The 16,918-nt window shown below is 39.8% G+C and overlaps 3 protein-coding genes across 3 annotated transcripts in view; all 3 read right to left on the reverse strand.

The window, feature by feature from the left end:
* Nucleotides 1-764: 764 nt before the first annotated feature.
* LOC134659138 (protein ERGIC-53) overlaps nucleotides 765-16,918 on the reverse strand; it is a 250,244-nt gene continuing 234,090 nt past the window's right edge. The window contains exon 13 of the mRNA XM_063514765.1: nucleotides 765-774. The gene's annotated coding sequence lies outside the window, so the exon portion shown is untranslated. The remainder of the gene's footprint in view (nucleotides 775-16,918) is intronic.
* On the reverse strand, nucleotides 5,252-6,034 carry LOC134658978 (carboxypeptidase N subunit 2-like). The gene has a single exon (XM_063514584.1). It carries the CDS (start codon nucleotides 6,032-6,034, stop codon nucleotides 5,252-5,254), a length of 783 nt encoding a protein of 260 aa, XP_063370654.1.
* Nucleotides 8,287-15,800, reverse strand: LOC134658979 (zinc finger protein 235-like). Its single transcript, XM_063514585.1, has 3 exons — nucleotides 15,731-15,800; nucleotides 9,476-9,592; nucleotides 8,287-8,759 (listed from the first exon to the last, which is right to left on the reverse strand). Exons 1-3 carry the CDS (start codon nucleotides 15,798-15,800, stop codon nucleotides 8,287-8,289), a joined length of 660 nt encoding a protein of 219 aa, XP_063370655.1.

Consider the following 16,918-nt stretch of genomic DNA (forward strand, 5'->3'; position numbering starts at 1 on the left):
GTACACTTGTTTTGGATCTCGTGCTAGATTTAAGCCATAATGTACAATTGTATTACCCATGATATTGTACGATGTCTGTTTAGTGTACCTAATAAAGTAAAATAAAAATAAAAAGAAGGTCGTATATTCTAGCTTGTTAGGATTTACCCAAGCTGACAAAGTACTTAGTCCATCAATTGCAAGACGCGTTGGGATTTTCAGACTATTAGATTTTTTTATAATATGAATATTGTTTTATGAAAGACTTGAACAGTATATTAATACTACACTAAACGTCTTTACAGAATACCAAATCCCACAGTTCGGGTATAAACATAGCACCTAAATAGGCGTGTTTCCGCAGAAAAAGGACCAGTAGGTAATATTTCCTCTACACGTTGGATTAAATAAACTAGTAGTTCGCCCCGAACTGAGAACTCGCGGTTAACCAAAAATTATATAGCGATTGACTTTGTTACACCTACTAAGGTACTCGTATAGTGCGACATAAAATAATCTTTATACATATAATAAAGCTGAAGAGGGTCGAAAGTCTGTACATGAAAGATATTCGAAAAAAAGTTGGTTGGGGATACTTAGAATCGATAACAGAACACGTTCCAACAGTTTTTAGAATTTTTGTCTGTTTGTCTGTTTATCTGTTTGTCTGTTTATTTGACCGCGCATCACGTGAAAACGGCTGAACGGATTTTGATGAAAACTTTACTAATCTGTCAAGAAAATCCCTGGCCATATTTTAGGCTAGAAAAATTCAACCCCTAAAAGGGGGGGTGGCCACTACACTCAATTAAGTTATGTTTGCACCTGAATCTTATGGTGCTAACTTAAGAAAGTGGTGCAACCTTTTTTTTTGTGTAGGTACTTTGTAAATAAAACAACATTTTTCTTAGTCAATGTCAAACGTCTTTGCAAATACATATTAAATCACATTTATAGACGGGTCTATCGCGGGTCTATTGACAATAATTAACATTATGTGAAGTGGGTGGTTTGAAAATATGATGTCTACCCCAAACTTTTTCATACACTTTTCGTCGGGTAGTTACACAAATCTCTGTTTTGACATTTTGTTGGGACATCAGTTAGCCGCGACCACGACCAGTGAAACCTGTGTCGAAACGTCGGTAAATAAAGGTAATAAGTTTCGAGATAGGCCCGTCTATAAATGTGAGTTAATATGTGTTCAAAACGCGAAAGTTTTTAAATAACAATTTGGGACTTGCAATTTATACTATTGTTCTGTGTTTAAGCACTGACAGCCTGGACGCTTCGGGCCTTCGGCCCTACATGGAGCTCGGCCTTCGGCTTTCGTATTAGATATCCACACCAAAATTTCACGTAAACCATTGCGGCTGTATCCCTGACATAGCCTTGACATAGACTCTCTACATTTTTTTCTATCAAAAAAAATTCGCGCTCGCTACGCTCGCGTTTTTAATACGATTTTAAAGGTTCAGCCTAATTTGATAAAGGTGGCATTCTGGGTATTTTACCGAGCGACTACTACTACGACTTAAGCACTGACATCCTGGACGCTTCGGGCCTTCGGCCCTACGCGGAGCTCGGCCTTCGGCCTTCGCATTTAGACATACCATTATTCTGTGATTAAGCACTGACATCCTGGACGCTTCGGGCCTTCGACCTTACGCGAAGCTCGGCCTTCGGCCTTCGCATTTAGACACTTATACTATTGTTCTGTGTTTAAGCACTGACAGCCTGGATGCTTCGGGCCTTCGGCCCTACATGGTGCTCGGCCAGACATAGCCTCTCTAAATTATTTTCTATCAAAAAAATTCGCGCTCGCTACGCTCGCGTTTTTCACTTTTAAAGTTAAGCCTACTTTGATAAAGGTGGCATTCTGGGCACCCTACCGAGCGACTACTACTACGACTTAAGAACTGACATCCTGGACGCTTCGGGCCTTCGGCCCTACGCGGAGCTCGGCCTTCGGCCTTCGCATTTAGACAATGATACCATTGTTCTGTGTTAAGCACTGGTATCCTGGACGCTTCGGGCCTTCGGCCTTCGCATTTAAACACTTATACTATTGTTCTGTGTTTAAGCACTGACAGCCTGGACGCTTCGGACCTTCGGCCCTACATGGAGCTCGGCCTTCGGCTTTCGCATTAGATATACACACCAAAATTTCACATAAACCATTGCGGCTGATCTGACTCATTTATCTATAAAAAATTTCGCGCTCGCTACGCTCGCGTTTTTAATACGATTTTAAGGGTTAAGCCAACTTTAATAAAGATGGCATTCTGGGCACCAACCTACCAAGCGACTACGACTTAGGCCAAATTTTTTAATTATAAGTTTTTAATTTAAGTGTTATTTATTAAATTATATTAGTAGTAGTAGTAGTAGTAGTAAACTCTTTATTGTACAAAAAGACATATTAAAAAAACCATACAATTAGTAAGAAGTACAAAGGCGAACTTATTCCTTTGAGGGATCTCTGCCAGTTACGAACCTTTGAGTAGATGAGAGGAGAAAGTGAAATGAGGGTGAAAAATGCAGTAATAATCGACCTAAATTTGAAAGTTTGTTAGGAAGTATGGATTTCTATGTGTATATTTCTTAACTTTTCATGCTTAGACTGATTTGACTGGAGGACAGAATTGGATGATATTGGCCATGGACATAATTTGGATAGGTACAGTCAAGTACGTAAAAATACAAAAGTAGTACTGTATTGTCCGTTAGACGCCTACTACTCTGTGTCGTTTAAATCACGTCTAATATTGGAATAAGGGCGAAAAACACTATTGGTTTTGGAGTGTAGTTTTGTTTAGTGTTTAGTTTACCTACGTACATACCTAATTGTAAAATATTTCATCCGGACTTCAGTCCGCTAATCGTATCCATCTGTCAACTTTACTTCAATTTCCGCCTCCAGGGAAGAGAAAGAGAAATTAGGGATGAATTAGCTTACTGACACAGACAGAATTCCACGCGGGCGGAGCCGCGGGCACAGCTAGTTATTAAATAAATGAGGGCGCCACTTTCTTCGTAACTGTCACATTTTTAACGTAAAATGCTTACACATGGCAACAATTTAGTATGGACATTTTTGAGTTCCATTTTATTTAATTTCTACTATTTTATGTCGCTCTATAGGCGGCAATGGATCAAAGATCGCGTGGATTTATTGCAAGGTCTGTGGAGCCTTTAACTGATTGATTTAAGCAAAGAGTAGTATGTATAATATAGTTGGCCTAGCAGATCTTGTCAGTAGAAAAAATGTAGGCGCGAAGGGATATGGTCTCATAGAAAATTTGAGTTTCGCGCCTTTTTCTACTGACAAGATTTGCTTTTTTGCATCAATTTTGAAGCGCCATTTACAAGTTTAGCGTTAAGTAATATAGATGGCGCTATTTTTTCGAATAAAGGGCTTCGTATACGGCTGTCCCTCCCCTGGATTTAAGTCACCACCATAGAGATTAAAATAAACTGGATCTGTGCTAAGCTGAAATATTTCCTGTCAAATGTCAAATACATATATTATGTTTATTCTATTTTATTTTTATCTTGCTAATTATTTCAAAATGGTAAATTTAAAAACGATATTATAAAAGTGTAAGTCCAGCACTTTCATTTGATACTAAACTCGACCATGTTTCTTGCAAAAAAATGACCAGAATAGCATGACTTCTCACAAACAGCTTTTTGGCCTTCTAAGCTCTTCTAGCTCAATAACCTCTTGATCGGGCCTGCTCATAATTTAATGACTAAAATATAATGCCCTCGACTACACGTTTACCCAATTTCATTTAAATTAGAACAAATTTACTTAAGTTATTGAGTATCAAACTATCTTCTGACAGTTCAGCTTAAAAACATCGAAATGCCGGGACGTGCCGCTAGCCAGCCACGTGTTCAAAGTCGAATGTAAGAACTTCGCTTCGCTTCGCTCGCTCGTTCGATAAGTATTCCGGACGTTTGTATTTTAGTTTTTATTTTATTTTGGGTAGTTCCATTTCATAACTTTGACGATAAAGAGGAAAACCCACCTCACCCCGTAGTGCCTCGTATTTGGGGTGAGAAGGGTTTTCATACAAAGGTGATTTTGAAAGATTGTTTGATCGATTTTTTTTTATTATGCGTATTACTATAGCTCCATTTTAAATTGGAATACATTATTTTTGTAGCAGTAGCCTTAAAATCCCTTCTCACCCCCCTCTCAAACCTTCTCTCCCCATTCATAACCCACCTCTCCCCGCGAAACCTATTCACCCCGTTTTACGGTACTTAATAAAAGACATTACTTCTTTGCAGTGTTTATTAAAAAACATAAAAATCACATGTACAAAGGCACAGAAAGTAACTGGGACTATTGTGACGCACTGGATTGTGACTTACCTGAGACATCCTTACCCTCTGCACTACAAACGCCGCCAAAAAATACCCCCTGTACGGACTGGCGAAGCGTTCGGATTATAGTATGTTATAAAGAAAATAATGGTATATTCTTAAAAAAAAACATATTTATTGAGACTCCAAAGTAACAAAAACAAAGAAATTAATCAACAAAGTACCTTAACACAAAATAATCGCGAACAAATCATTTTAAGTCTACCGGGTTCTATTTAGGTATTGACAGAGCAAAAGCTTTGTCCCTCAAATTACATAGCATCATTCGTCAGCCCAGTCCAAACAAGCGGTCAATGCCGATATACTCGTAGCTTGCGAGTGCGGATTTTATTTTACTAAGACAAAAGACTCGTCAGTCTCTTGCGAAAGTTAGGTTAGGTTAGGTTAGTATGATCTCATCGTCAGTTCAGAGAAAGGGGTCACTCGGCAGTTAGGATTACAGCGACGTTCGGATTAGCCTATGTACGGATTAGCAAGGCCCTACTGTAGTTATGTAACTATGGGGAAGAAGTGAGGCTGCGGCCTTCAGTGCCCCAGGCTGGAATCGAACCAGCATCCTTTGCCATCGCGGCAGGTGCCTGTGCCATTCTGCCACCGGGCGATAGCGGCATAGGTCAAAGTTATACTTAGGTCATACTGTTCCTGGACTGACCACTTAGAAAAAATAAGTTTTCTCATATATCAGAATCCAGAAACTTTCAGTATGACCCACGTACCTACCGTATAGTTAGTGTTTCTACTTGAAATAAAATCATATTAAAATATTTTCTGAAAATAATTTAATTCGTTCTAATATTTCTAGTAGTAGTAAAGTACGTACTGTGTTCAAATCATGAATAAGCGCGAGCAGCAGGCACGACTTTGTAAGTGGTAATTATAATAGAACAGAACACAGAACAGGCAAGAGCCCCGGCTCACACGCTCCCCCCTCCCGGCGCGGGGTGGGGGGTGGGGGGGGAGGCGCGCGCACGGGGACTCGGCGACACACGCACTCGGGTCGAGTTCCGTCGTGGTGTCGCGGGCGCCCCACGCCGGCGCTCTTAGCGTCCGCCAGCAGCTCCAGCAAGCAGGCGCAGTGCCACGGGTTGCCGTCGAAGAGGAATGTATCAAAGTCGGCGTTTGCTTGCTTGAGGCCGCTGACGAAGTCTTGCGGTAGGTACGTTAATCTGTTGTTATTCAGTTGTAACCGTCGAAGCTTGGTGTTCCTCGCAAACATTTGGTCCGGGATAAATGCTATTTTGTTATCGTGTAAATACAAGTTTACCAGTTCGACCAATGAACTAAATAATTCAGGATGTAAATATGTAATTCGATTGTAGTCCAAATACAGGTCTTGTATGTGCGCACACGCCGAGAAGGTTCCCGCGTCAGGTAGTCCCGTGAGTCGGTTGGAAGTCAGAGACAACGTGGTCAACCTGGGGCACGAGCGCTCGGGGAAGGCGGGCAGCTCGCTTAATTTGTTATCTTCGAAGTACAGGGATTTTAACGATGGGGCGTGGCGGAATACACCCGGATCTTTGCGAGCTACGGCATTGTTCCTCATGTAAATGATCGTAATGTTAGTGAGTCCGACGAAGGCCCCCTCGCGGAGCTCGGCGGCCCCGCAGTTGTCGTCGCGGTCCTCCGGGTAGCGCCGGACGCGACACCACGGGCGCATCGCCGCACACCGCTCGAGGGTGACGTATTGCTGAGCATTGCACACCTACACCGCCGCCAGTGCAAGCAGCGCTGCCACCGACCCTGCAATCGAGACGACCATGATGCAACACAGAGGTAATACATGCTATACATATAGGTAAATAGGTACTTAAATTCATACAAAATACCCATAACTCGGGAACATATCCGTGATCATCACACAAATAAATGCCCTTACCGGTTTCGAACCCATCAGGACCACCGGCCTCATAGGCAGAGTCACTAATAGCAATAACAGAAAATTATGGTTGAATTGATGAATTTTGAGATCTAGGCCATTGCATAGTCTGCTTTACAAATACATACCCCTATTTATAAAGTGCGAGATAACTATTAAGAGTATTTAGATTAAAAAATTAAAACCCTCTAAGCTTCTTCTTCCTCGCGTTATCCCGGCATTTTTGCCATGGCTCATGGGAGCCTGGGGTCCGCTTGACAACTAATCCCAGGATTTGACGGGCACTAGTTTTTACGAAAGCGACTGCCATCTGACCTTCCAACCCAGAGGGGAAACTAGACCTTATTGGGATTAGTCCGGTTTCCTCACGATGTTTTCCTTCACCGTAAAGCAACTGGTAAATATCAAATGATATTTCGTACATAAGTTCCGTAAAAATCATTGGTACGAGCCGGGGTTTGAACCCGCGACCTCCGGATTGAAAGTCGCACGCTCTTACCGCTAGGCCACCAGCGCTCCGAAAACTTTTAACACAAATTGTTAAGGAACGTTCATTTACAATCGATCAATAATTTAAAGGTACCTACTTACCAACAGTTGAAAATACAGCGACCATTGTAGAAATTCGTACACGTGTTACACACGTGCTATTTATATTTTATAAGTACACGTGGAAAAATTTTTTTTAGAAGATCAGACGCGATTTGCACTACGTACTTAACAAGAGAGAGGCCGCTTCTGCCATCGACGGGTTAGATCAAGAGGATCGCGCGCCTGGAGTCCCACAGCGGATGACGCGCTGGCCTGTGGCGGCTTGTGGTCCATTCCTGTGTCTGTCTGTGTTACTATTTACGGTTGCTAGAGACCCGGATCCGGAAACAGGTATATTATATTATAAACTGAAATATATAGTAATGTGACTACTTAAAAAACACAAATCACTATATTTGATTTGTTCTTAAGAACCTTACAATTTAGGTGTATACATAATTTATAGAACAACGGAACCACTCATGTGAGTTTGCTATACTATCCTCATTACTTGATAAGAGCGTGTCGCGCAACTATGAAACTGGACACTAGATATCTGTCAACGCACCGTTTCTGCTTAGTACAAATTAGAAATTAGATTACCATGGTCAAAGAAGATTGAAGCGACCGTATATACCTATATTAGACGGTCATGAAATCATTTTCGACGTACCACTTGGCACAACTTAGTTTTATAAACCACCACCATCTACAACACAGTCAACACATAATTTGCCCGACCGACCCTGCATATGGTAGAGGTTTACTTAAAAAGCAAAGCTCATTTAAATTAATAAACTAAAAGTGTGTTAACATGCAATAAAGTTTCATAAAAAAGGAAAAATTGTATAATTATATAGGTAATGCTTTGCGCTTTGCACAATTTAAAATCATTAATAAGTTTTTTTTCCATCACTATAAATAAATAACAGTTTTGTCTGTCTCTTCTCTTTTAATCGCCTCCAACGTCGTGACTACGAAGAGAAGAAACCTCTTTTAAATTTAACTTATTCTGTTGTTACAGTTTCATTTCGCGTATGTGAATTTTCTGGTGCCTTTTTTTAGACTGCCAAATTCTGTGAAATCCTTTTTGCACAGTCTGCAGGAGTGAGCCTTTTCTCCGGTATGCACCCTTTCGTGTCTCTTCAGACTGCTCAGTTGTGTAAACCCGTTATTGCATGTGTCTTAGATTTTTAATCACATTCTTTCCCATGTTTTGTTCCTCGCGTATATGAATTCGTTGATGTCTTTTTAAACTGCCGTATTATGTGATCTCCTTGTTACATAAGTACAGGAGTACTCTTTTTCCCCGGTGTGTACTCTCTCGTGTCTCTTGAGGCTGCTCAGTTCTGAAAACTCTTTGTTGCACGTGTCGCACATGTGTGGTTTAGCTCCCGTGTGTACTCTCTCGTGTCTCTTTAAACTGCTAAATTTTGTGAAATCTTTTTTACATACTTCGCAAACGTATGGTCTTGCTCCCGTGTGAGTCATTTCGTAATTTCTTAGCAAGAATACGGTTTTGCCCCCGTGTGGATTCGTTCGTGCCTCCTTAAACTGCTCGATTCTGTGAACTCTTTGTTACATACTTGGCAGTGGTCTGGCTTCTCCCCCGTGTGGATCCTCCGGTGGTTCTTCAGCGTGTTCATCTGCGCGAACTCCTTGTGGCATACTGCGCACGTGTACAGTTTCTCTTTCGTGTGTACTCGCTCGTGTTTCTTCGGATTGTCTAATTCTACGAATTGTTTATTGGATACATCGCAGGAGTACGGTCTCACGCCGGTATGAAGACGCTCGGGCCGCTTCAGATGGCCCCATTGCCTGAAGCGTTTGTGGCAGAGTGTGCACTGGCACGGTCTCTCGCCGGTGTGCGTCCTCGTGTGTGCTCGGAGTGTGCTCGCTTGCGTGAATGTTTTGGTGCAGATGACGCACGGTCGCGGGCCGGAGTCGGCGCCGCAGCCACAGAGCCGCCCCGTTGCTCGTGGCCCATGACGGCCATGACTAAATAATCGGCAACTAAAAGTAAACCAAAGGTACATTCATTACATGTGAAGGCTCGCTTAGGAAAGTTAGTTGATACAGATTTGTTTTCCTTTATGGTGAGTTTGATGAACTCTTTGGTACAGTTGATTCCCTAACATAACTAGCCACTTATTTTCTATACAATTAGTATGGCAACTTGGGTACCTAAGTTGGGGCACCCACATTACGAGGTAAAATTTGAACCCAAAGGAGCACGACACTTGACCCTGTCACTGTCACGCGAATATTAACAATGACATCCATCATTGTCGGTCATGGGATGCGCTTTTAAACTTTCGCATGTGTTAGGATGTGGTTAGGATCCTGACCACATTTTTCATTCATGTTTTGCATTTTTTGTGCTTTATAATTATATACGCCATAGCCTTTGACCCACGACTTTATTAACAATCACATCACACATACGGAATGTTAAGAGTTGCATCATACATCCCTACTATAACATTATAAATGCAAAAGTAACTCTGTCTGTCTGTCTGTTACGATATCATATCGGTATCCTGTATCGGTCGGTATGGAGGAATAGCGAGCGCGACTAGCGAGCTCAGAATGCTCGGATCTTACTTAATCTGTTAAACTTTTTAATGAATAAATGTATAGTCGTTAACAGAAGGCTCAGGTTTTAAAATACTACAAAATAATGTGTTTTACCTTCTAGTTCGTTCGTCTCTAGTGCGTTCACGCTCTCGCACCAGCGCACTGTCTCACTCCCTCCCTCCCCCTCCCCAGCGGGCTCCGGCTCTACTTTGATCTCCAACTTGATGGTAACTAAAAACAAAAATATCAGTTTCTTATCATTTAAGCGCTAAGACAGAAAAGAGAGGAATGTACAATAAAATTCTAGAGAAGTACCTATAGTATGAATATTCTGAAATGACTTTTACACCTGAGCGGACCCTATAAACCTGTTAATCCAAAGCCTTTGTTTCTTTTATGCAGTGCCTGTCGGTCAGCTCCCGTGTCAGGCATGTGGCAAAGCAACACTGTGGTTTAAAAAGCAACGGTATAGTGATAGACTTATATTATTATGCTTAACGGTCTTAGTCCTGGCATAGTTTATAATTACAATTTAAAAGTGCTTGTTACTAGGCCTAGACCGGACTTTGAATAGGTATTAAGTGGTTTTAAAACCTATTAGGTAATAATATTGTGTAGTTACTTAGGTGGATCAACTATTCCTAGTTGTTGTTCTATCCCGTCAGCCAGGGAAAATAATAGCAAAGTTATTTTGAAAATTCATTCTACTCATGTATACTCTGAAAATGGCCCATTATGACCCAGAAGCACATAGCCATGGGAAATGATTGACAAACTGTTTATTCACCAAGGTAAGTAAGTAAAGTAAATACACTTTATTGCACCACAAACAAAAATACAATAACAGATTTACAGTGTAAATAAAGGTAGCAACAGGCGGTCTTATCGCTGTAAGGTATAACCCAAATAACTAATTTTTAGAGAATATTAAGGTCAATGAGGGCATTTCCGTCATACTTTTGTATAAGTTCACTTTGGCTGGTCATAACTACGATGATATTAAATTTTTAGTAAACCTGATGACTGTACTAGATTAAGCATTTATTTAACTATATAAAGGTTTTCATATTAAATTGCTAGTACTGCTGGTTATTTAAATATGATTTTTTTTAAAGACATGTCAGTTGACGGATTTTCCCTAGGGTTTGGGACATTTCCGTCAACCAACGATTTTTCTTGTATGACGTATTACAACCATATACGTCAAGTGAACAAATACAGTGCCAGCCACTTGAATAGCCTCACTCACCAAAATTAATATTTCTCATAGTAATATAAAAAGGAGATATACATTAAACATTAAATATGAAATAAAACAAGAAGCCTTGTAATAGTAAATAAAATATTTATTGTTATCTAATCAAAGTTTTAAGAAATAACGTGAAACAAATAATTGACCCTTCCACTTGAATAGCCTCACATGCTAAAAGATACTGTTTAGTTATTAAAACTCTTTCGTTTAATATTTCGTATACCTTCCATTAGACCTTATTAATTCGAAAATACGTTTAGGTAGTGATTCATATAAAGAATGTATGTAATTAACGTTCACAGAATCCCAAATAGTGTAAATAGCTTGAATCAGTTCTTCTTTATTACTAAACTGTCTTCCGTTGTAATAAACTTGCCGAGAAAGCCAACCCCAGGCATTTTCCATGATGATCAGATCAGGGGACAAGGATGGCCAATCTAGAACTTCAATCTGGTTTTCTTCAAACTACTTTGTAACTAAGGCTGACGTGTGTATGGGAGCATTATCATGCTGAAAAAACATTTTTTTCTACCTATTACTTTTCTTATCTTACTTTTTGTTTCTTTTAATAAATTTAAATACTTTTCAGCATTTAGTCTTCCGTCTACCACAATTAAATCAACAGTACCATAGTAAGAAATTGCTCCCCAAACCATCACCGATCCGAGAGTTGAATGATGACGTGATAGTACTTTCGGTTCTTTCCTTAGGTCATGAAAATAATATTTAAATCCATCTGGACCATCTAGATTAAACTTTTTCTCATCACTAAAAATCACATTTCGCCACTCGGTTTTCCAGCACATGTACTTTTTAGCAAAAGACAGTCGACCCGCCACATGTTGTTCGCGCAAAGGAGGTTTACTCATGATTTTTTTTCGTTTGAGGTGGGATGATATTCTAATAATCCGTCGAACCGTAGAGAGAGATGCTCTAGTATTTATTTCACTAGCTATTTGCCTGGCGATCTTGGTGGAATTTGAAGCAGTGCGTAAAATAAGTCGACGTTCACGATCCGTAGTGGCAAATTTTGTGCGTCCTTTATACTGGTGGCCGTAATTTTCCTTATTATTAACATAATTATTAATAACTTTAAGGCTGCGACCTATTTTTTTAGCTATCTCACGATGGGATAATTTTAGAGATAAATAAAAATTAACCTTTTCAATTTCTAAACTTGTAAGTTTTTTACCACGTCCCATAGTCACAAAAACACTGTGTTTATCGCGTTACTGCAGGTACTTAATAGAATGCCATCTGTATTATCTAATCATAATAAAATAAATTTGAAAGCGAAACTTAAATGCACGGTTTGGACGATTATGTTACACTGAGGCTATTCAAGTGGACGGCCCGTATTAGCTCTTGCGTCCACAACGTTTCGCGCGCAGACAAGTTCGGACTTGTTAATGTGTCGTTCGATAAACGTCAGGGCGTACAATTCAAATTTAAGATATATTGATCAAAATAATCACGTATAATTATAATACTCACAATATATAGGTGAGGCTATTTAAGTGGTTGGCACTGTACCACTGTACTCTTAATCAAAACTAAACCTTAGCGAACTCAATTTAAGGTTCATTTTAGATTTTATTGCCAAATACTTATTTTGGGGCAATTCCGTCCTATTTTTTAACTCAGGGGTAATGAACATTTTTAAAAAGTTTAAAAATAATATCTACTTTTCAATCTTAAATAATACAGCACAGATATATAGTAATGGACCCTATAATGGACGTGGAACCGGTAATGGGACATAAAACCACAAATCCTCTAAAATAAGTATGTAAAAGTAGTTTATAAACACTGGCAATATTTTACCATAAATAAGAGTCATAGAGCTGTTTAAGTTTGACTTTTTATTAATTTCGGTTACTTTTTAAGAAATTGGCGCCAACCCAAAAGTTGTCGTGTCACTGGAAAAAATAACCAGTAAGAATTCTTAACAACTTCGCTAAGAGAGGTGAGTTCATATATTAAATTGTAATTAATTATTACTTGGTGTAAACTAGAATGTGTTTTGTTAATTGCATTTACCATGAGATAAGGTATACAACACATTATGTTGTGACTCTAGAGATGTATAAAAAATAGTGGTATTTTGCCCAATCCCATTATAGGAGCTGTAAAACTGCATACCTCCTATGATGGGATAATTTACATAATGATGCTTGCCATGGCGTAATTTCATGTTTAAACAATACAGAAGTATAATGTAGTTACTCGTACGAACTATGTCAGGAGGTCTCCTCGGACTTCGGATAAATTAATATCGTTTTTACAAAATTTTATTTAACTTGCCCTGTTAGTTTGTATACAGGGTGGATTTTCTTTTGGGGTCAGTGAGGGCAGCTACCAGATCCCGTGCTGCGACGAGAAAACGATCTTAGAAAACCTTCCCTCGATTTCAAATTAATGAAGATTGGCTTTTACAGATTTTGGAAAAAACATACAGGGTGCGAGAAAAAGGTAATTTTTGTCAATTTTTTTTTTCATGCCAATCGATCCCATTCCTGTTGAGGATCAAAAGCTTGTATAGAACCAAAAAAAAATTCCGGCTAGAAAAGCCACAAATCGAGGAAATCTTTTCCCATACAATTTGTATGAAAATGAAAACTTTTATTTTTCACATGCTATTTTTTTATGCTAATTGATTCCATTCCTATCTAGTATCAATAGTTTCTTTGAGGTCAACTTACGGTAATGTACTAAAAAGCCACAAATTAATAAAAACTTTTTCCATACATTTACTATGGAGAAAATGTGAAATTTAATTTTGACCCCAAAGAAACTATTGATACTGGATAGGAATGGAATCGATTGGCATACAAAAATAGCATGTGAAAAATAAAAGTTTTCATTTTCATACAAATTGTATGGGAAAAGTTTTCCTCGATTTGTGGCTTTTCTAGCCGGAAATTTTTTTTGGTTCCATACAAGCTTTTGATCCTCAATAGGAATGGGATCGATTGGCATAAAAAAAAAAGTTTGTCAGAAATTACCTTTTCCTCGCACCCTGTACGTTTTTTCCAAAATCTGTAAGAGCCAATCTTCATTAATTTGAAATCGAGGGAAGGTCTTCTAAGATCGTTTTCTCGTAGCAGCACGGGATCTGGTAGCTGCCCTCACTGACCCAAAAAGAAAATCCACCCTGTATTAGTTAGTGTGGTTCAAATCTTGGAAATGGCATTTGAGCCACTTTTGGATATCCGATTGAGTTGAAATTTTGGATACGTATGCAAATCGGATGACAATGCAATCGGGTGACAAAAATTACTAGAGTCGGACCAAAAAAAGTCTGCAGCGGATTTGATAGCCCACGCAGTGCAAGTGTCATTTATACGTCATAATTTCATAGAAGTTTGACGTTTAAAATAACACTTGCACTGCGTGGGCTATCAAATCCGCTGCAGACTATTCTTGGTCTGACTCTAATAACTAGTTTTTTTCCAATAACTTATTCCCTATTCCAATATCTTATACTGATAGGGTATGCCCATTATAGGGGGCCCATTACTGGATCCACGTCCATTACCGGGGTTCCATTACTGGAGCTTTGGTGTCCATGACTGGAGAAAAAAAACATACTTTTAATTTATTAATTATGTGGAAACTAACTGCAGTATCTTTGATACAACACGCCTGAAACATGAAAGAAGGATAGGATATTCATCTTTTAACAAGCTAAGCGGTAGAACTTTTACATGTATCAGGGAAATATCACAAATACTCCAAATTTCCTCTTAAATGTCCCATGACTGGTGCCGTTACGTTAGGTTGATCTACGGAAGCTACCACGAATTTATATGAGAAATTTTACAATTCAGTAAGAATATCGCATCACCTCTCATGAGTATGAGTTACACTTAAGTGAGCCAAATCAAAAAAGGTTGGCAATGTATGAAATAGGGAAATTCCGGCACATGACGATTTTTCCCGTTTCGCAATTGACGGATTTGTCCACTCGCTAATTTTTTAAATACAAATTTTAACCACCCATAGTTTCTCAGCAATAGATTATAACGTAAAATGGATAAAAAGACCGATAAATATGTATATCGAACAATATAATAAACTTACCTTACTTATTAAGACCTAACATACATCGTTTCATCACAATTTCATAAAACAGATCAGCACACTGAACTCGATATCGAGTTCGGAGCGCACCTGAACTTTTAATAGGGTTTTTTTTTTCATTTACTGGTGACTAAGCGCTATCTGTTTTTGACTAGCGGTATTAAATATGCTCTCTCTTCGATCAACACGGAAGGGATGCGGCATTCGCACTATTTCCCCTCTGCCTAGGTACAAGATCAACTGATCTAGCGCGGGTAATAAAACTAGTTGCGCTCGGATTTTTAACTAGACCGAGTCCAGACGCGCGAGTGAACACAGCAGCAGAAAAAATGCCTAATTGCTCGGTTTTTTGTTGTAAAAAGAGGTCGGGGACATCAAATTTACAAAAAGAAGGTGTTACATTTCACAGGTAATATTTTTTTTACATGTCATACGTTTAATTACATTTAAACACAATTATTATATTTTAGTCTCATGTAATTGCTGGATTTATCGATTTTGCTCGCCCAGTACAAATTGCGGATCGGTCGAGCGACAAATCCGACTTCTCATCTCTCAGAAAACAATAAAATTCTTTGACGAAAATGTGCTAGTGTGCGTGTTGTGACACTTGTGATTCGTCCGTACACAAAAACAGATCGAGGTGTGCAAGATTTGTCTGTGTAGGGTGTCATTTTCTATGTATTTGTGTCGTCATTACACATTGGATTTTGTATGTAAGTGTGTGAGAAGTGCGAATGTGTGCACGTTCCCCCCCGCGAAAACTGGCAGAATGATTTGAATGTCAAGATATCGCTTGGGCCTATCCCTTCCGACGTGTCGGAAGCCCGTGTTGATCGAAGTGCTCTCTGCTTTATCAATCGAGTCAGCAAGTGGATACTGTTGTTAGAATAGCCACAAATGTTGTTGGACGGATTTGCCCCGCTGACGGATTTGGCCACCCTGACCTTAGTTCATTTTTGTAATTAAATTATTGTAAATTTTATGTAAACGTGTGTTGTGGATTACTACTACTATAACTCACCGCATGGTACTGGCGAGTGGGGGCTCGGTGTCGTGTCTGCTGCCCACGGGGGCTCCGGTCTTCACCCGCGCCGCCTGCATCCCGAGCCCTCCCCGGCGTCCGACGACACACAAACCAAAACGGTGCAACGCAACCACAGAACATATTAAAGAGGTTAGAACGGCTATCGCGCGCAGTTAGTATCGGAACCGGTGTCGCCGCTCATTCCTCTCCACATTTCCACATTTCTCGCGCAACGGTAGTAAAAACTTGTGTGCCTGGTGAATGGATACGCCTCCTTTAGACAGATTTGATGTCTGGCTTCTTAATCTGAACGTTATTGTGGCGCAAAAGGCATGTTTACGTTTTTCGGTCAGCGCGGGCGAGTACTAGCATGCGAGCGTTTGCTCATAACCGGCGTCGACACGTACCCTGCTCGCATCGCCATTCTAACTTGTTCTGTGACGCGAGTGTTGAATCGATTATCGCAAACAGCGAAATCGACTCCACACTCGCGTTCGGGGCTTTGCGCAGCGATTCACGCACATAGTCTGTAGGGGGCTATATGTAGATTATGTAGTGTTGAGCTTCCAAGTTGCTTGCACACGACAATTTTATCTGGAGCAAGTAAAGACCTAAGCTAAGTACTTGTGGTCATGCTCGAGTTGCTCGACACCAGTAACAATGTGCATACAATGATACCCGCGACGTAACGAGGCTGCCCAAGTGCCCACTGTGTCCACATATTCACTTTTAACACAAATAATAAGCATCGAGTCACATTAACTAAATAAAATCAGAGTTGTGCTATTTGCAATAGAATTCCAAGAGAGAACAAAAGACGAAATAGTTTATTCCTCACGACCCGCCCCGGCTTCGCACGGGTTAACTAATTATACACAAACCTTCCTCTTGAGTCACTCTATCTATTAAAATAAGCCGCATCAAAATCCGTTGCGTAGTTTTAAAGATAGAGACATACAGACAGACAGCGGGAAGCGACTTTGTTTTATACTATGTAGTGATTCCGTTTTGGTACTGCATTCTAAGCTACCTGTTCGCTAAGAATATTTTTTCTCAAACACTCAAGAGTTATGCAAGGCTTTAGAGCGTGTTCACATTGTCCGATCCGATATCGGACGTCGGGAGACCCGTGGAGAAAAACTGCTGCTAGAGACAGAAGAGAGTGCCCCGGGGCATCCAGTCCTTATATTTTTAC

This window comes from Cydia amplana, chromosome 24, assembly GCF_948474715.1.
Source record: "Cydia amplana chromosome 24, ilCydAmpl1.1, whole genome shotgun sequence".
Lineage (NCBI taxonomy): Eukaryota > Metazoa > Arthropoda > Insecta > Lepidoptera > Tortricidae > Cydia > Cydia amplana.

Coding starts and splice junctions, on each gene's coding strand:
- LOC134658978 (XM_063514584.1), bottom strand. CDS start 6,034: ATGCGCCCGTGGTGTCGCGTCCGGCGCTACCCGGAGGACCGCGACGAC.
- LOC134658979 (XM_063514585.1), bottom strand. CDS start 15,800: ATGCAGGCGGCGCGGGTGAAGACCGGAGCCCCCGTGGGCAGCAGACAC. Junction 9,593..15,730: donor CACCGAGCCCCCACTCGCCA/GTACCATGCGGT, acceptor TTTTGTTTTTAG/TTACCATCAAGTTGGAGATC. Junction 8,760..9,475: donor AGAGACGAACGAACTAGAAG/GTAAAACACATT, acceptor ATGGGCCACGAG/CAACGGGGCGGCTCTGTGGC.